Source organism: Rhagoletis pomonella, unplaced genomic scaffold (genome assembly GCF_013731165.1).
Source record: "Rhagoletis pomonella isolate Grant_MI unplaced genomic scaffold, Rhpom_1.0 Rhpom_scaffold_00001, whole genome shotgun sequence".
In the NCBI taxonomy this organism is placed as follows: Eukaryota; Metazoa; Arthropoda; class Insecta; order Diptera; family Tephritidae; genus Rhagoletis; species Rhagoletis pomonella.
In genome coordinates, this window is record NW_023458555.1 from 51272909 (window position 1) to 51294089 (window position 21181).

At 35.8% G+C, this 21181-nt stretch overlaps 1 protein-coding gene and 1 long non-coding RNA gene across 2 annotated transcripts; both read left to right on the top strand.

The window, feature by feature from the left end:
- Positions 1-4032: 4032 nt before the first annotated feature.
- Positions 4033-4964, top strand: LOC118751474. Its single transcript, XR_004994527.1, has 3 exons — positions 4033-4210; positions 4266-4402; positions 4846-4964. It is a non-coding gene; the product is annotated as an uncharacterized LOC118751474 (long non-coding RNA).
- A 14339-nt stretch (positions 4965-19303) lies between these two features.
- Positions 19304-19890, top strand: LOC118749322. The gene is made up of 2 exons (XM_036484141.1): positions 19304-19375; positions 19660-19890. Exons 1-2 carry the CDS (start codon positions 19304-19306, stop codon positions 19888-19890), a joined length of 303 nt encoding a protein of 100 aa, XP_036340034.1.
- The last annotated feature ends 1291 nt before the right edge of the window (positions 19891-21181 follow it).

Consider the following 21181-nt stretch of genomic DNA (forward strand, 5'->3'; position numbering starts at 1 on the left):
AAAAATGCATTGGTGAAGTGGCTGTTTTAAGGAAAATAGGAGTGATAAATGTACGCTAATTTCCGAATTTTACAAAAAAAGGGCATATTTCAAACCCAATTTATAAATAAATTAGTGACCAAAAATTACAATAGTGGATGTTAAAATAATGGGTAGACCCTTGGCTACAAGTGTGTGCAATTTTTTTTGGATCGGGTCACCCCTTTGGACGCAATACCCCGAAATAGGTGGGCCACTTACTAAACAGTACCCGGTTTTCCCCTTTTTGATGCCTTTTTTAATATAAAACTCACCGAAAAGGAGGAAATCGGCAACTCCGCCATTCACATACATGTCAAAAGTAGGAATTTTAAAAATTAAAAACAATAAACAAACAATTTCAAAACAAAAGATTATTTGTACTAGATCTTTCTCAATAGAAGCAACTCACGTATTGTGGGCAATAAAAATACAAAGCACTATAATAACAAGACATCACACAACAGTTTAATGAGCTTTATATCACATTTAAGTAAAAATAAGCCTATATTGGCCAAGCTGGTAAAGAAATGAAAATGTGTATTTTTTGTTGTTTACAAAAAGACTTGCCAAATATACATATAAGTCAAAATTATAGAAGGCATGTATACCTTTCCCTTTCATTTTTTCATACAGTTGATGGTTCTTTCTGGCTTTTACAAAATGCAGGGATACCACACTTATTTCGGAACAATATGATCGTAATGTATTTTCAATTCCAGATTAAAGAAAAACATCCTACGAAAATGTTTGCCATTGTAGAACAATAAGTGCATATTTGCAAACTTATGCAAAGAATGGAGTGTCATATCTTAAAAGGTTAGGTGAATCAACGAAACAAACAAACATTTTATGGTCTTATGTTTCCTTCCGCATTGCTATTTTTTCTAACTCTTCCTTTTGTTTTGCGCTGTAACCGCTTAAGTTATATTTTTTAATTTATATATGTGAACATTTTTTCATTTGCTCCTGAATTTTGGGTACATTTTCTTATAGTACCTCTCATTCTTTTTTATATTATATATATACACTCCGATGTTTGGGATAGTATTTTGAATATACCAGCAATATATGTAAAAGTAGCGACGGCTGCTGTAGAGTAGTTATTAGCAGTGAGCGCTACCATTATGCAGCGCCTGAGTTCAAGCCGAGTTTCCCACCAACATCAAAATATAAAAACCAAAAAAGTTTTTTTCTAATAGCGGTCGCCCCTCTGCTGGGTATAGTAAACCTCCGAGTGTATTCTGTCATGGAAACAGCTTCTCATAAAAATACAATTGCCGTTCGGAGTATCGGAGGAGAAGCTAGGCCAAACACTAACATATTGTGTAAGCGCCAATATGTATATCGTTGTTTAAAGTACAAAAGCGCGTATCGTGGTTCTGCAAACCCTCGTAACTGACATTTGTGCCAAAAAAGATATTTGCTCACCGGAAGCTCCTATCATCAAGCCCTTAACCATTTATACTTAAATATCCTGTAAAATTTAGGCAACCTCACATACAAGGTTTTATATTTTCTTGATGCGCGGTTTTGTTCTTAAAATGACGATATTTAAAAGTTCTGCATACATATTGTGGTTCCTTTTCAAGTATAAAATCCATTGATAAACGAAAGAAAACGGCATCCCTATGATTTCAACTTATGCCAAACGTTTTTAATATGAAAGACAAAAATCCTAAACAAGCAATTTCTGAACAAAAAGCTGTTTATCCACAAAGATGTTTGAATGGAAGCATTACAGATTTGAAAATATGGCAAACCGCAAGGCTTTATTGGCAGTAGGTCCTTTTTAAAGCACATAAAAAAATAAGCTTCTACATAGTTTCGAAGTTAGCACAAAATGAAATTTTTTTGTTTGTTGTTTACAAAAAAATACTTGCCAAGGCGAATTAATGTAAGGTGATAGCAGGAGTACAAAAACAAAAATTTACATGTATTTTGTTTTTGCTTTGGCGGCATAAACTGTCAAAATCTGTAAGAGTGTGTGTAGAAATTCAAACAAAATTTTTCAATTTGATATCAGAAGCCGTGCGGCGAAACACTACACAAAATCAGCTGAGCTAGTAACACCACCTTATAAATTCGCCTTGATACTTGCCAAGTATATAAGTCAAAATTGTTAAATATATATCGCTTTCATTCATTTCTTCATAGAGTTGGTGCTTCTTTTATAGGAAAATTCATACGGCTTATGAACACATTCATACCATGTAAATGCACCATAACCCGAATCCAAAAACTTTAACATACACGTGTAATCAAAGGATTAAACCTTGAGTTAAAATAAATGTTTCAAATTATTAATAAATTCGGTTTGCACTACGCACTTTTTTGCAAATTTCGATGTGATATGCACAAGAAATATTGTATACCTTTGACATGCGGAAGCCCCTCTTCCCCGCAACACAGAAAGGAGAATTCTACTTAGTAAGGGTTATAATCACTGTTGCCAACTTAATGCTTTTCGCACTAAATTTATTGATTTTCTTAATTCAAAACGCGAAAATTTTTGAGTTTGGTGCTTGGTGCGTTTGTTAGTGCTTTTTTATTTAGTTTGAAGACACCAAAACTATAAATCTTAATCAAAAAAGTTAAATTTACAGCAATTAGAAGCTTCGTAAGGAACTTTACAAAAATGGAAATGGCACAATGACAATCATAAGCGAAAGAGCATATGTTTGTCAAAAAAATATGTGGCAGCACTTTCATTCATGCCAGAATTACATACAGTAATTTGCCATTGCCTGCAAAAACGTCAATTTTCTGGAACGAGAAATCGATCCTTTGACCTTTAGTTTGGTCTGAATTTGTTATATTTTTTACGAATATTAAAAAAGCACTAGCATCTCCTAACAGTAAAATGAAAAGCGACCATTTTTAAAAAGGAATAATCGAGTAGGCAGCTTTTTTTACACAAAAAGATTTTTTCCACTATGCGTCGGTGAACGTGTTCAAATAAGACACTTTAAAAAGGGAAATACAATTGTGTTATGTTTCAGGTGTGAAGCGGTCGGAGAGAAAAGTTCTTTACGTTCCTTTAGTTCACCTGATCTTAAGAGACTACAGTGTATATTTATACTTCCACATAGTTCATGAAACTTCATTTTTTGTTGTTACTTTCGTTTGATAGGAATTTAAAAAAAATTAAGCAAAACGAAGAAAAATTTATATTCAAACAGCGCAAATCTAAGCGAAACAGCAAAGCTGGACACAGCTGAAAATTGGAAAATAATAATTGAAGTGTTTACGTCGCGTCATTCGGACGAAAATATTTGAATTTATAGAAAACAGAATAAATTCGACCTCCAAGCAAAAAACATTAATTTTTCGTACTTTGAATCAGCATACCTACAATAAAATTTTGTATGCATATAGAGTCCACTAAATCCTCCAATAAAAAACTTTTCGAGAAAAAACGCGATTTTTCTTGGGTTTTGGTGCTTTTTCAAATGCAAAACTTGGCAACACTGGTTATAATCCCTAAGCGCGGCCGAAAGCAGAAGCAAGCGCAACAGGTGGTGGACCTAACAAAGTGCATGTTTTCAATGGCTTGGAAGAAGCTGTTATTGCATTAACTGGATTGAGAACCAGAGCTTTAGGCATAGGAGGAGTTCTGGCTTGTGGTTCAACAATTCAACCAGAAGCTGACATAGATGCGCCCATGGTTACTATGCCCGACAGCTCCGCATACTTTTGTGAATCCATTGCCATAGCGGTAAATTAATTAAATGGTGCAATCAGTACAATCCGACACGCGCAAGTGCAAATGCATTGCTAAAAATTTTAAGCTCTGTGAGAGTTTGGCGGTCCCTACCCACATAAAAACACTTTTAAAAAATAAAAATTGCTCAGAAAGTGTGATTTTTAGGACAGTGTCACCGGGAAGCTATTGCCATATAGGTTGTTTGAAGCAACTAGAAAAAATTCCACATGAGTTTCTGCCAGAAGAAAATTCAATAACTTTTGATATAGGAGTAGATGATATTCCGCTCTATAAAAGCAGTTCGCAAAGTTAAAAACCGTTAAAAAAAATTGGGACTAACGACACAAATTTTATGTCAACTAAGTTGATTTCACTTGCTCCCTTCATCCCCAGGGAATTTCAAAGGAAACCGCGATCGCTAAATGAAATTTGTTGATGGAGAGTTCCGGCAATTTGCACTTTATTCGGGCTTAGTCGTTTTAAAAGGTATTGTAGGCGAAGAAATGTATCATGAATATTTACTACTACATGTATCTTATAGGATGATGAAAAAAGGCGGTTTGAAGCGAAATTTGTCGAGCCTCCTGGGGCCCGAGATAATAAAATCTTTTAATTATGATGGCATGCAGGGGAAAAAGGCTTTCCGTAACTTAGCTGAGCTTAACAATATATTTTTTAGTAAGTACATACATACTACGTTTATACGTAAGCTATTTGCAATTAAAAATAATTTGCAAATACCTAACTCACTGTTCATTCGATGGTGAAAAATTCTTTTTTAATATTGTCTGATTATAAAAAGGCAATAATATGACCATCGAATAGGAAAATAAAGTTAAAAATGGCAATGTCTTGATTATAAAAAGGCAATAAGATGCCCATCGAAAAACAAAATTAACCTAAGAATGGCAGTGTCTTCCGCTTATTTGCAAATAGCACCACTAATCAATACTTATTTGCGTGATTTAGTTATTTGCAAATAAAAAATTAACTCAGCGTTTATACCAAAGTTTACCATTTTGCAAATAATGCGTGCGATAAACGTAGTAACAGATTACGTTAATCCTTATTTTTAGCGTAGTTAAGGTTTTAAAATGATTTTTTCCTTCTCAATATTTCAGACGCTGCCGAAGACGTGACAATGCGGGAGCAATATCGATCCGAAAGGAAAAGCGGATTTAAATTAAGCAAAAGTCGACAATATAAAGCAACTCATTTGCTTAAGAAGCAAAGTATTTAATTGACCTTTAATTTCCTAAGTAATTCTAATATTTACTTTTATAAGCGTTGATTTTTACTTTTTTGATCTCAATGAATTCAACGATACCTAATTGCAATACCCAAATTTTTTATATTAAATGAATTTCTTTGTATGAGTTAATACTTTTTAGCTAATAAGCCTTAGCGTTACAAACGAATGTGAAGTACATTTCGAGTTGCAATAAAACTGGTTCGAAACCTTACAGAAGTATGTATTTTTTTTTTTAACTAAAGCAGCACTTTTAGAAGAACTGCTTCAAAAGGCCTTCTGAAGTACGTCTTCCAAACGCCCATCTGGAAGCCCTTCTGTAGGTAGCGAAATAAGAAGGCCTTCAATGGTATGTTCTACAAAAGCCCGCCTGGAAGACCTTCTGTAGGTAGCGAAATAAGAAGGCCTTCAGTGGTGCGTCCTACAAAAGCACTTGTGGAAGCCCTTTTATGGGTAGCGGAAGCAGAAGCCCTTCAATTTGTCCCACTCCATACAAAAAAGAAAGGAAGAGGGAATGTTAAGTGGAAGCCCTCTTGACTCCCAGGAGGGCCTTCTGGAAGGGCTTTTTACTCCTGAAATTATCTACTGGGATAGGGGTGATTAGCTTCAATGAGCAAGTAGATGCAGGGGCGAAAAATGCAGAGAATTCGGGATAATTACTGCAGGTGTGCTGGACAATCCAGGACCGGTAAACTACATCCACAGTTTGATAACGCAATAATGGCAAATCGCGTATCAACAAAAAATCACACAAAAAGTCAAAAACTATGGAAAAATCTTTCAAATCATTAAAAATAAACCATGGTTCGAAGACAATTTCAAATTAAACGCACTTGAAATCAAGCAGCTTAACAGAGTTTTAACCGAACATGCTTTCTGCAATAATACATTAGCGACTTTCAAAGTTACAGAGGATGAAAACTGCGAGCTTTGTAATGTTCCAGTCACTCCAGAACACATAATATTTAAATTCGCTAAACACGATGCAAAAAAGATCCAATATCTGGAGCTGAACGAAAATAACACATTAGAAGAACTTTTTAAAAGCAAAGAAAATAATTCGTACCACATAGTGGCTGGATTCCTCAAGCATCTCCCACAATTTGGAATAAAATAATGGGAAACATTTTGCCAGTAAGAATTTGCAAGCAGGATTGTGGCACACGGTTGCATTTTTATCAACATTAATTTGAATCAACAATTTCATTAAATTTTAGAATGAGCAATCTTGTTGCGATTTACTAATGAAAGAAGTAGGTAAATATTCGTTTATTCAATTAATTTACTCGGCTGAAAAAGCTGTATTCGTAATCGGAACGCACTCGAACCACTGTCGATATAGGAAATCCGACAGTGACTTCCACAAAGAAATTGAATCGTATGTTGAAGAAAGTCAGAATAAGAAGAAATATACGTATAGGTCCCGTTTTGGTTTCTACCAGAAATAATTACAAAAATTATTAGCTCTGATCCAGTACTCCATGAACTTACAGGATTTTACACGAACTTGCAGGAAGTTGCAGGAAAAATGTTCCCGTACTCCAAAATCCTGTAAATGAGAGCAACTTTTGGAGAGTTGTGTAGAGAATTAGGTTGCAAGATTTTACCCGAACTTTTTCTTCTGGTAAAACCATGAAAAGTGTCAAGCAATCACTGGTTGACGTTTTTACAGGAAAAATTGTTTTTTTGTTCCCGTACTTTTTGTTGTTACTCACTTTTTACGCTCACTTCAGAGAGTAATTTTGCTCTTTGACAGTTTTACAGGATTTTTCACGAAAAGTATTGGATCAGAGCTATTATGGTCGAAATGCAACCGTGGACGCCAGCTGGCAGTGAAGCTTGCAAATGTTTGCTAATTCCTGTTCGCGCAAAACCTAGTAAGTTTCTCTCTTTGGGAGAGTAAGGTACCTTATTCTCTGAATTTTGTTACTAGCTAATTATTACTGGCAGTTGCATAGCGAACACTTCTAAACTTTTCATTACCAGCGTAGAATAGACCAACAAGTGCTACTTTGGGCTGAGTAGGCAATTGAGAAGTAAAGTCCTCTCTCGTCGTACAAAGATCACACTCTATAAGTCACGCATCATGCCTGTGCTGGTGTATGGCGCGGAAGCATGGACAATGAAAGCATCTGATGAGGCGGCTCTTGGAGTTCTCGAGAGAAAGATTCTGCGAAAGATTTACGGACCTTTACGCGTTGGTGATGGCGAATATCGCTGACGATTTAACGATGAGCTGTATGAGCTTTACAACGATATAGACATAGTGCAGCGAATTAAAATTCAGCGGCTCCGCTGGCTTGGCCATGTCGTTCGGATGGACAAAAACGCTCCTGCCCTGAAAATATTCAACGCGGGCCGCGATGCTGGTAACAGAGGAAGAGGAAGGCCTCCTCTGCGTTGGAAAGATCAGGTGGAGAAGGACTTGGCTTCACTTGGCATTTTCAATTGGCGTCAGTTAGCACAGAAGAGAAATGACTGGCGTGCTGTTTTGGACTCGGCCAAAATCGCTTAGGCGGTTACAGCGCCAAATAAGAAGAAGAAGAAGAAGAATAGACCTGTAAGTGACAAAAAACAAAAACAACGCGAATAAGCTGTTTCTCAAATTCTGGGCACGAAATGTGGTTATTTGCGTTCCCGTACTTCTGGATTATGTTCCATTTTTGAGAGAAAACTTTTCGCTTATTCTCTAATTAAGGGATCCGGTCCGGATTGTTAGGGAAAGAACCTCATATAAAGGTTGAAAATACATCAATAGGCCATTCACTATTCCTTAAAAGCACCAAGTAAATGCAGGCAACTTGTAAACACAAAACAGCTGATATGCACTTTGACACTTTATCCATTTTTGCCTGGAGAAAAAGTCCGGGCACGAAGAAGAATACATTTACGATCCAACTGTGGAATGCATGCGCTCTCTAATGCCCATTTTCTGGAGTACGGGAACGATTTCTGGGCTATTTCGGGCATCCGCGGGACCCCGTGTTGCGTTAGGGAACATACTTATTAGCTCTGATCCAATACTTTTCGTGAAAAATCCTAAAAAACTGTCAAACAGCAATATTACTTACACTTACCATTTTTCCTGTAAAAACGTCAACCAGTGATTGCTTGACACTTTTCATGATTTTACCAGAAGAAAAAGTTCGGGTAAAATCTTGCAACTCATCCTCTACACAACTCTCCAAAAGTTGCTCTCATTTACAGGATTTTGGAGGATTTTGGAGTACGGGAACATTTTTCCTGCAACTTCCTGCAAGTTCGTGTAAAATCCTGTAAGTTCATGGAGTACTGGATCACAGCTATTATTTAACGTGCGATATATCGCTCATTTACTTCAATAGTGTCATAATCTAAATTATACAAATATAGAGCTGAGTATGCAGAAGTAAGCGCTACCTCATGGTACAATAATTACAGGTATTGTCTGTCTTCCCAGAGAGCGCATATTCCGATCTGCCTTATTTGAAAAATGTCATTGTTGCCGATAAGACTGTAAGGAAAAAGGGATATTTCTGTACACCATATACCATACATGTCCATGTATTTTTTTTTTTGAACGAACCGTCTTGCAGAGAACTTATTTAATTTGCAAATGCCGAAAAATAAACATTTGCTTGGTAAACAAATCAAAAATTTGTATTCCTCACTATTTCAAACGATTCTTTTTTTTAGAAAATTTTTAAAAATTAAATTGAGCTAAAACCAAAAGCAAAGCCAACTAAAAGCTCAGTTATGCAAGACTTAGACTTGCCTTGGCTTGAAAATTGTATATCTAGCAAATGAGCAGCACGTGTATTTTTTGTATAAATGTAATTTATTTGGCAATCGAAAAACAAACTTTCAATTAAAGACAGAAACTTAAATAAAAACAATCACAATTTCAAACGCGTAAATACATTTATTTTAATAGTAATTTTTAAGTAATTTTGGTGAAAAAACAAGCTAAACGATTACAATTTACGTGTACATATACAAGTGCTGAGAATCAAAACAAAGAGAAAAGGTAATAGTTGGCACGCTGAGTAATCGCGTCTAAAGGCTCTGTTATGCATACTTGGCATTGCATGCACTGCTATACCATTTTTACGTAGAAATCAAAAACCAACAGACTTCTACGTATGTAGTGCTGTGCGTTCGATAACCGATTACACGCGAGGCTCATTTAACAGATTTCTTATGTGACAGCTCTCAAGCCATGCCAAGTATGCATAACGGAGCCTTTAAGTTTCTAGGTAAGGCAAGTCAAGTCTGAAGGTGCTGGCCCAATGTAGGCTTGTTTTGCTTGCTTCGCTGCGAGAAGTGTCAAAAATTATTTGGAATATACTAAAACGTATAAAGGCTGGCCAAATGGCAACTTTTCTTCACTTGCTTTAAGCGCCTCAAAGTTTGAAATAGGCAAATGTTTTATTTGAAAGCGTTTTGTAGGCTTTTTACAAATGGTTAGTTGTTCCCATATTTATATTTAACAAACATATCGTTATCTTACAGTAAAAAGTTGCAAAACCCACTTTTACAAATTTTACACGAGAGGAAAAAACTTCTTATAGCTCTTTTCTTCAAGTAAATCGCTTTTTTATGTAAGTTATAATTTTTTAGTAAATGTAGATATATGTACATATGTATGTATCATTATTACCATTTCTTTTAAATACAAACATTAATTCGCATTAATTTAAAAATAAATCTAAAAGTTTTTGATAAATTTTCTAGTTGTCTAGGTAAATAATTATTAATGTTAAGGGAACAGACATTGACTTTTCAACCAGACAGCTGGTTACTTTAACAGCGTTCCAAGCCGCCATTCGGCTAAACAAGTTTTTAAAGTAAATCAAAGCAAATTAAAGTCAGCAAAGCGAGCAAAGCAAGCCTGCATTGGGCCAGTGCCTTTAGTTTTTTGTTTTAAGTCATTTAATTTATAATTTTAATATTTTAATTAGTTTTTTTTTTGTATTTTGGAGCTGTAAAAAGGAGGGCAAGTCAGAAGTTGGAAGGAGCTGTTTGCTGTTTGCAGGTGAGTCCTGGCAGTGTGTGATTTTTGGGTTTTTTATTTAAATGGACGCTGCGGCGTCTATAGAGGAGGGGTTGCTGGAGGATATGATGCAGGTTTCTGCGCATAGGTCTTCAGCAAGGAAGTGTATGAGAGCTAGGAAAAAAAAAGGATGCAAAGGCGGATGTTAGTAATGGGGATAGTTTTTCTGAGGAGGATTTAAGTGAGGTTAGGGATATACCAAAGATTGCTTTGCAGGGTATGCTTGTACCCAGGGGTACTTTTAATAAGACGTTGTTGTTTCAAAATGGTGGTTTTGGGAACGTTCAAGTTGGAAAAAGTGGAGTTGCAGGGGTTACTTGTGATAAAGAGGTTATGTTCAGTGGTGTATATAATGCTCAAAATGGCGATGTTGTACAGGGTGTTGTTGGAGAGCGTAATGTTGTGTTCAATGAAAGAGATGGTGATATGTTTGTGCCTTGTGTTTCATGTGATGAGGGTTTGATATTGGGGTTATGTTGAATGATGTACATAATTTTCAAAATGGTGTTGTGCTTAATGGAAGTGGGAAGAATATTGTGTCCTTGAATTTTAACAGTGGTGGTCAGATAAATGGGGAGTCTTGTGAAGAAAATGTTTGTGCTCAGAATACTAACAGTGGTAGTAATATTAGTAAGAATGGCTTTAGTGATGAGGGTGTGTATAAGAGTGCTGTATATTCTGAGTTTTATAGGGGTGAATTTTGTGTTCTTGCTGATACTTCGAAGAGTCCTTTCTTTGATAATAAATTCATGAAAAATGGTTTGTTTTTGTTTGCAAAAATACGCAAATATAATTTTAAAGGCATGAAGAATATAAAGGCGATTGGCAAGTCTTTGTATACGATTTTTTTTGAAAGTGGTAGTACTGCTAATGATTGTGTTGTTAATGAGGTTTTGAAGGAAAAAGGTATACGAGTATTTATACCACGAAGTTTTGTTGAAACTTATAGTGTTTTGAGACAGGTTCCAGTTGATTTTTCGGATAAGGAGATTTTTGAGAATTTTAAGGCTGTTGTACCGTTATGAAAGTTCTTTTCCGGTGCTTGGTAGTAGTTTGGATAAGGTGCAGGATAATAATGATATTGTTGAAGGTTGACTAGGAGGAGGTATAATGTAGTTGTTAAGGATCAGAGTTTTCAGCCCATTGTTGATCAGCAGAAGCAAATTCGTAGAAGTAAAGGGACAATAAATCCTTGTTTTAATAGTGAAAGATGGAGTAAGGTTTCTGAATTTGAAAGGCTTTTGGCGCTTTTGGTTGAAAATTTTGATATTAACTCTGAGGAACCTTTGGTGAAGTTGATGAGCAATTTATGTAAGACTAGTGTTAGTGATAGGCTTGTGGCTTCTTTTATTAATAATGATGGACAAGATTCGAATTCTGCAGCTTAATTGTCAAAGTTTAAAGGCTAATAAGGATGTTTTAGATTTCTTTATTGAACAAAATAATGTTGATATTGTTGCTCTTGATGAAATTTGTTCTCATGATGAGCAAAAGTCTGAGCATAAATTGATAAATTTGGTGTTGCGGTAGGTTTCAGGAAAAATATAAGATTTGAGAGAGTGAGGTATAATTCAATACATGACATTGTCATTGCTAAAACTATTAATTTGAAGGATCATTTTGTTGTGTGTTCTGTGTATTTTGCTCCTAGTGTTAGTACTAGAGTGTTTGAATATGAAGTTAATCGACCAAATCGAGCAAGTTGTGATAGCCTTAAGGCATACTTCCAGTGTATTGATGACCTCGATGCAGGCAAAAACAGGGCCCCAATAATGCAAGGAAAGTTCAACGTCGAAAAGCTGAAATCAAAACAGACGGGCGCTGGATTCGTCGCTCGACTCTCACACCTACTGTGAGAGAGCACTCTTCAACAAACCGACATACGCGAGCAGTGGAACCACATTTCCCGCTCATTACTGGTACGATGAGGAGTGTCAAGAAGCCGCAGAGAAAAATGTTTGAAATTCTGGCCGACAGAAAAAACACCCGAAATTTTTAGCAGAGAGTTGAGCGAATTACGGAAGGTTTCAAGACTCCTGTAGGAACAACCATGACGACCTAGTGACCGATGTCCAGATCGTTCTCAAATTATGGAGGGAACACTTTTCGACCCTTTTGAATGGCAGAAGCACTGAAAGAAGTGGAGAAGACGAACACGAGCCCCAGTCGATGACGATGGAGTCGATATCCCAGCGCGAAAAGCGATTATGCTGATGAAAAGTAACAAAACTGCTTGAGCTGACTGCCTGTCAGCTGAGCTATTCAACTACGATGGCAAGGAGCTAATAAGGTGCATTCCCGACGACTGGAATTCAAGTGCGCTCTGTCCAATCCACAAGAAAGGCGACCACACAATGCGTGCCAACTACCCCGGCATCATCCTTCTAAGCATAGGTTGCAAGGTCTTGACGAATGTATTGTGTGAAATTGCCGTCAATATACTGATTGGGCCTTATCAGTGTGGCAAATCCACCATAGACCAGGTATTCATAATACGCCAAGTCTTGGAAAAGACCTGCGAGAAAAGGATCGACACTCACCAACTATTTGCCGACGTTAAAGCCGCTTTCGACAGCACTAAAAGGAGTTGCCTATACGGGGCTATGCCTCAATTTGGCATCCCCTCAAAACTCATACGGCTGTGTAAAATGACGTTGAGCAATACCCCCAGCTCTGCCAGAATTGGGAACGACCTCTCCGAGCCGTTCGCCACCGAACGGGGTTTCAGACAGGGCAACTACCTTTCATGTGACTTTTTTAATCTGATGTTGGAGGAGATAATACGAGCTGCAGAACTGAACCGCTCAGGAACAATTTACTAAAAGAGCGTAAAATTGCTGGCTTATGCCGATGACACGGACATCACCGGTAAGAAAAATCGCGATGTCTGTTCTGCCTTTTCTAAGTTGGACAAGGAAGCAAAGCGAATGGGTCTGGTGGTAAACGAGGACAGCACGAAGTATCTCCTGTCATCAAACAAACAATCAGCACATTCGCGCCTTGGCACCCACGTCACTGTTGACAGTTATAACCGTAAGAAATCTACACTCTATAAGTCACTCATGACGGTATATGGCGCAGAAGCATGGACAATGCCAACATCCGATGAGGTGGCTCCTGGAGTATTCGAGAGAAAGATTTTGCGGAAGATTTACGGGCCTTTTCGCATTGGCGACGGCGAGTATCGACGTACCAGCTCTGAAAGTATTCTGGCTTCACTTGGCATTTCCAATTGGCGTCAGTTGGCACAGAAGAGAAACGATTGACGTGCTTTGTTGAACTCGGCCAAAATCGCTTTGGCGGTTACAGCGCCAATCAAGAAGAAGAAGAAGAGAATAGATCTATAACCTTATCAGTCACACAGTGTTTTAATCACGAAGAAATCCTTTACGGTGGTACCGGGAGGGAAACGGTACAGGAAGTTTAGTTTGGGTTAAAGTGTCACACTGCCGGGGTTAGGCTTTCGATGCTTCTTCCTCGTAAAATAAACATGCGCAGTAAAAAGTTAACTATTTAAATCGACGAATAGTTTTGCATCAACTTTTGTGAACTTCTGTTTATGTGTTTTTGTACAACATATTCCCACTGGGAAAATAGGTAAGCACCTTACGAGGTAAGCCATGTTTTCTTTCAGTTTTTAGTATCAAATTTGTCATCATTGCCAATGTCATCTACTAATAAAGCGCAAAATGAACACCTCCGGCGAAACATTACGTTGTCAGTTGCAAAATAACGAACAGCCGAAGTTATTTCCAAGCACCGAACTACTCCGAGCGACTGCTCTGCATTACACGTAATTTCCTTTTAAAGCGGCTCAGAAGTATGTCTGATACCAAATGTACATTTTAAATTCCTACTTACATAAGGCGGCCACGTCTTTATTAAAGTAAGGGAGATTCGGCAGTGAAGTGGTAAGGACAGCCGGGTGAAGTGTAAGTTGCTGGCAAGGTATTGCCCTTCACCTGGCGGTCTTTACCACTTCCTTGCCGAATCTCCATTACTTTAACTAAGACGTGGCCGCCTTATGTAAGTAGGAATTAAGAATGTACATTTGGTATCAGACATACCTCTGAGCCGCTTTACAAAGTAAGTTACGCGTAATGCAGAGCTGTCGCTCGGAGTAGTTCGGCGCTTGGAAATAACTTCGGCTGTACGTTATTTTGCAACTGACGTAATGTGTCGTCGGAGGTGTTCATTTTGCGCTTTACTAGTAGATGACATTGGCCATGATGACAATTTTGGTACTAAAAACTGAAAGAAAACATGGCTTACCTCGTACGGTGCTTACCTATTTTCCCAGTGGGTTTGCCTCTATTGGTTACAATAATTTTAAGCTATAATAAGAAATTTTTTAGTAATGTGAGATAATATTTTATTTAAAAGGGTGCACTTCGTCTATTGAAAATCGTCTGTCTTCCGAAAAAGAAATCTTGACATATGATTCTTTGTATTTCATACGCTAACTCAATTATCGTCAATTAAAGTATTTAATATTAAAGTATATATGTAAGTAGGGATATTTGCATAAACCCACATTCGGCCATCCTGAACAAGTACTCGACCCGAGTGCATGTCACCTCATTAGTTAGGCGGGTTTCGCTCTTCTACGAATTCTTCATCATCACTTCGAAATAGGTCTTCGTCGTCATCAAATGTCCATCCCTTCATAGAATCGGCAGCTGTAGATGTTTGCTTGGGGCCATAAGTCTCACCAATTCGACGTACAACATATCGGTCATTTCGTAAACACTTCACAATTTGATAAGGGCCAAGAAACTTGTGCGCTAACTTAGATCCTGGTGCCTGCTGCGTTCTTCGAATAGCGACCAAATCACGATAACGGGATGCTTTCTTTCTACCTTTATTAAAATTTCGCCTATTCTCAGCCTGAAGATGCTGAATGCTTTCATGCGCCTGACGTCGTAGATCACTTCTTTCCTCATCAAAAGCACTAATGCACTCCTGCTCTAGCATTTCCAACAACCGCGGCTCATCCTTAGTATTCGCTTCAACTCCAAACATCAATCTAAATGGATCTTTTGAACAGTATTTAGATGTCGATACCATTCACCTGGCTTTGGAGCAGAAAGTTTCGTCAGCAGAGGAACCAAATTCGGTTCACTCTTTCAATTTGACCATTTGCCCTGGGAATACCAGTTGTTGTTAAGACGTGCTGAATCTTTTCTTCACTACAATACGCCGCGAACTCCTTTGATGTTAAAGCTGTCCCCCTGTCACTTACAATGCGTCTTGGGTTGGCGAAATTAATTGACTGCCGCTGAAGCTTTTCAATAACCTCTGCGGTGGCTGTTGATTTCGTGGCATACAACGACACAAATTTAGTAAATGCCTCAATTACTGCGAAAACATGGCCATAGGATTTTTTCGTTGAAGTTAGCGGACCTAAGTGGTCAACGTGAAAGGCACTTCCTTTATCAATTGGATGCAAAAATATTTCCGGCTTTCCCATCTTTCTCTCAGCTAAAATACACGAAACACAACTCTCAATTACCTTCTCTATTTTTTGTCGAAAACAAGGGATCCAATAAAAATTTTGAATCAATGACAAAGTTTTGCCAACAGAAAAATGTCCTCGTTCATGTGCATTTCGAATAATCTGCGTCTGCATCACTTTTGAAACTACTACGCGTGATTCGTCTCCAACGTCTTTGCATAGCAGTCCTCTCCAAATACTGTAACCACTACATACCCCTTCTTCAGTTTGTTTTATTTTCTGTTTTAAAACTACATCTTCTCGCTGAAGTTTCTTTAACCATGCTACGAGACTGTCATCACTCTCCGTGACTATCAAGCATGACGAAAGCGGATTTCTACTTAACGCATCAACATGTTTAAGACTTCGGCCTGGCCTGTGTTCGATTGTATACTGAAATTCTTCTAAAAGCAATACCCAGCGTGATACCCTCACACAGAGGTCCTTCTTCTGCATGGTCATTGTAAACGCTTTACAATCCATCACAATCTTAAATTTGATGCCTAATAGGTATACACGGAATCTACGTAAGGCTCTAATGATCGCTAAAACTTCTAATTCATAGCTAGGATACTTCCCTGCAAAAATCCAATGACCGAGTCTCTAACACATGTGCAAAAATTTTTTGCTATCACAAATACACGTACAATACATGCGATGTGTTTCTCAAAAGAGAATAAACAATATCAGCCTCTTTTATTTTCATTGTATATCGTATTCACTCACACATGTGTATTGTATAGGGATGGTGGAATCAAGACAATTTTTAGAAGAAGAAGAATTGTACAAAACAGACAAAACAGTGTTGCCGAATTCTCAAATCAAGTAATTTAATGTGAATGTTCTTTGCAATCTTTATTTTGTTTGGTTATTTTGTTATGTCCATAGTTAGAAATCGACTAAAATGAAATTTCTAATTTAAAATAAAATTTTCTTAGATATATGCACACTTCGATTTAAAGTTGGTCTACATTAAAAAGTAACCTCACGCAATTTTCTTGAAACTTCTTATATTTGAATAGTTTTTTTTTTACTAGCTGGTAACCCTATCATATGTATGTATAACTTTTTGATGGAAGCCATCATTTTTCTCAATTTCATTTGACACGCGAAAAAAGAGGCTGCGAATAAAGTATCGCAATAAAAATAAATTTTCCCTGTATTTAATTATTTTTAAAGAATTAAAAGTGGTCAGGGAGACTCAGCAGTGGAAGTTTGATTGCTTATACATATTTGAAGCGCTAAATCAAATTGAGGTAAGCAATAATGAAAAGAAAAACTTTTTATAAACTCATGGAGAAAGAAAAAAAGGAGTTTGAGCGTAGCTCCTTGATCTACTCAAAAATTTCCAAATTTGCCGAGGCAGATTTGGATGAAGGCAGCGTGCAAGTTGCAGAAGAACCTCACAGCAGTTTTGAGAGTTCTTCTTGCAAGGATGATAGTTTAGTTTTCACATCAACTCCGGAAAGTCTGTCCGATTCTTCTTCCTCTGAACCTTCCAGTATCGATAAATCCAGTGAAATAAAATTGTGGGCAATTAAAAATAATGTGTCACAAGTGGCGCTGAGTGATCTTCTGCGTACACTTAGAAAAATCGGTGTTTGTGACTTGCCTTTATCGGCAAAAGCACTTCTCGAAACCACTAAAAAATGTAAAGATATCCGAATGATTCCGGGCGGCGAATTTTTGTATTTAGGCATCCAGTCATATTTCGAGTCGAAACCCTTTAAATTTTTAGAATCCTGTAATGAAGTTTTAATCGACGTAGGAGTTGATGGTTTAAAGCTATTTAAAAACTCAAACAAAGTATTGTGGCCTATTCTAGGTAGTATAGTTGGTTACTCAAACGAAAGTCCATTTTTAATTGCTTCCTTTTCAGGAAAACAAAAACCTTTAAGTATAAATGACTTCATGAACGATTTTTGTGAGGAAGTTATTCATTTAAAACAAAATGGCTTAAAGGTTGGTTCATTTCCAACTTTAAAAAAATTTGATGTGCGAGTATTTATTTGTGACTCACCAGCGCGAGCTTTTGTTTCAGGAGTACAGGGCCATAATGGCAAAAATAGTTGTCCCAAATGTTGCCAGGTAGGGAAATATATAGAAAAGCGGGTATCCTTTTCAAAAGAGATAGGCAAGTTGCGAACTGACTTGTCTTTCAAAAACAAATCTGACCAGGCGCATCATAGTTCAAGTTCAAAGGGACAAGACAATGTGTTACAGGCAGCAGGCTTTAAAATGGTTTCACAATTCCCCCTAGACCCAATGCACCTTATTGATCTTGGCGTGGTAAAAAAGCTTTTGCAACTTTTAATGAAAAGAGCAAATATATCTGAGATTAACAAAAGATTAAATTTTATTTCTTCCTGGATCCCATCGGAATTCGGGAGAGTTTGTAGAGACCTTAATGAATTTAGTAATTAGAAATCGACAGAGTTCCGGCAATTTTTATTGTATTCCGGAATATTTGTGTTAAAAGATATTATTCCCGACGATTTGTTTTATCATTTTAGTTTACTACATGTTAGTATAAAAATTCTTTCGTGTAAAAAGTCCTACAAAAGCCAAACAAATGTTGTCCAAGAAATGCTAAATGAATTTGTTAATTTATTTGGAAACATATATGGCAATCATTTAATAAGTTTTAACGTGCATGGTTTGTTGCATTTACCTGCATGCGCTAGTGAAATAGGTCCCTTGGATGACTTTTCTGCTTACAGATTTGAGAATTACCTTCAAACTTTAAAAAAAATAATTAAAAAACCAACAAATATTTTACAACAGCTTTTCTTCCGCATTGAAGAAAGAAAACATTTAGAAATGAAAAAGGAGTCAACATATGATTCGTTTATCATAAATTGCTCAAAGGAAAAGGATTCTTTTTGCTTCAGTGAAACGAAAGGCCCCTTTAAAGTCATAAATATTTTAAAAGAATCAGGAAAAGATGTGCTAGTGGGTTACACGTTTCAAACAATAGAGAACTATTTCGAAGAACCTCTTGAATCGTATCCTGACCTTGGTATATTAGTTGGAAGTAGACTAAGTTTTGAGAAAATTAAAATTTTTCAGGAAGATATTAGATTTAAATATTTTTCCATCCCACTTAAAGAAAAATATCTTCTTATACCAATCCTTCACCACCTATTTCATGAATTTTGTAATTAGATCTTTACTCTACTAATTATTTTTTTTTTTTGCATGCGAAACGATGAAAACAATTTCAAGTAAATGATGGAAGATAGCGAGGAAATAATCGAAGCCACGGAGTATCTTTTTGAAAGCGATATGATGACAACATCAACTCCTAAAGAGTTAAGAGGTAAGCGATTTGTTACTTAACCCTAATGGGTCTGACTTCAGTAAAATTGCAGAATGGTCACACTGCGTGAAATTCAGCTCCATAAAATTATTAGCCTGTTCCCGTACTCCAGGATTAGCAAGTTTTACAGAAAAGCTGATTTCGCCTTTAATAAAATTTATGTGAAACCTACAAATCTTTGAGTAAAGGAACAGGCTTTATATGTTGCTTAAACCATCAAACAAATACAAAATATCAAAAAAATGTTTGAGATAAATTTTACCCAGAGTGACCAATCAGGATTAAAAATGTTAACTAAATATTTTTATTTTAGAACCAAAGGGTGCACTGCGCAAAAAATTTAAACTGTCTGTGGACTACAATAAACAATTTTCTGAAGCCTCTACTTCTCTCCCTTCACAAACTTGTAGAACTTCAAACGATGGTAAATTTGGCACTTCATTCAGACAAATACAAATGTATGTACATATGTATCTATCTATCTAATGCAGGTACTGGAACTCATTCTTCAAAAACAAAACGATTTCGAGGCGCGGATGGACAGATTAGAGGAAAGGGTACGAAGAATTGATAACTAATAATTTATTTTGTTATAATGCATAATGCATGGCATGTTGCTTCGGCCGTTGCATCGTGTGTAGCATTGTTGGTCATTGAAATTCGTGTTGCCGCAACCGTCGCCTGAAAATCAAATTATTTTTATATTTTCTGTTGGTTGCCGAGTCGGTTGCTTCGTGTGTATCGTTGTGTATAGATTTTATTGGCTTAGTTCGTTGAAAACTAAATAATCTCAATATAAACTAAATATCTCAAATTAATTATTTATTCAAATATTTTTCAGATACCGGAAAAGCACGAAGTGATGGCTCAACACAAGGTGATGCGCGAGTCCAAAGTCTTGATTAAAAGGGTTCACAAGCTAGTGTGTCGCATAAGTGGCGAGGCTGAAAACGACATGCACACCGAGTTCGCTTCTTTGATGCCCTTCACCACAATTGAATCAATTTTTGATATGGAGGAAAAGTTGAAAGCAGCAGAATATGAAGAAGCTATGGTACGACTAACATTTTAAACTCTATGCCCAAAACTGAATTTTTATCTTTTTTTATTTAGAAAACATACTTATTTACCCTTAAAGGGACCTCTGGTGACATAGGCCCCGTTATGAAAAAAGTTTTCTGTGACGAAGTAATTTATAAATTTAACTGGGATGGCAGATGTGGAAAAAAGGCCCTAAGAAAGCTAAAACTGGTCCATGATGTTTTATTTGGTAAGCCTTGATAATTTGTTTTTGGGAAATGTATATACATACATGTGTACGAAATCTAATTTTTTATCTTTTATAGATACTTTTATAATCAAAGGGCGAATCGATTTCGAAAGGGAAATAAAAAAATTCGTCGAACAGAGCCACAACCGATTTAAACAAAGGAGATATTTAGACAAAAAACAACAAGGCAACAATTTCCAAATTAAACATTTAAGTATTACTAATTAATGTATAAGTATTTAAGAGTTTTATAAATATGTAAATCTTATAAATAAATATAAGTAAATCTTATAATAAAAAGTTTTATAAACATGTAAATCTTAATTATACTATATCCCAAATTTAAATAGAGTTTATTACATATGATATTGATATAAGTAATAAACAATAGTATTAGTAATATGAATGAAAACTTTAATATTTATAATAAATACATAAATAGTATAATAATTACAAAAATTAAAAAAAATGCAAGGATAATATTAATAAAAAAATAGATGCACAACAATCTGTATAAAAATTATAACAACAAAGATAAAGTGAACCAATAAATGTATATAATAATAATGGTAAAATAACAATAGTAATAAATGTAACAAAATTGATAAAAAATATTAATAAAATTCATAGCTTTAACGAAAATAATAATATTGATAAAAATAATTATACATATTAATAAAAGTAATAGTATTGATCAAAATATTAAAAAACTGTTATATAAAAAAATATATTCATATATAACGGTAGAACGATTTACCGATGAATTCAGATACTACTTTATCACTGAAGTCAACCAGCATGAAATTACTGCCACTTTCAAAATTAATATATATAAATATATGTTATATATATGCATATATATATGTACGTACATATATAAAAAAATAATGGTAAAAAATTATAATATAACAAAACTAGTAATAATGATAAAAATAATAATGAAATATGAAAAAATTAATAAGTTATATTAATAAATATACAATAGTAATAAAAAATAATTAAATTATTAATATAATTAATATAAACAAAAATCATAGCACTAACGAAAATAACAATGATTAAAATAATATTAAAAAATGCTTGTATAAAAAAA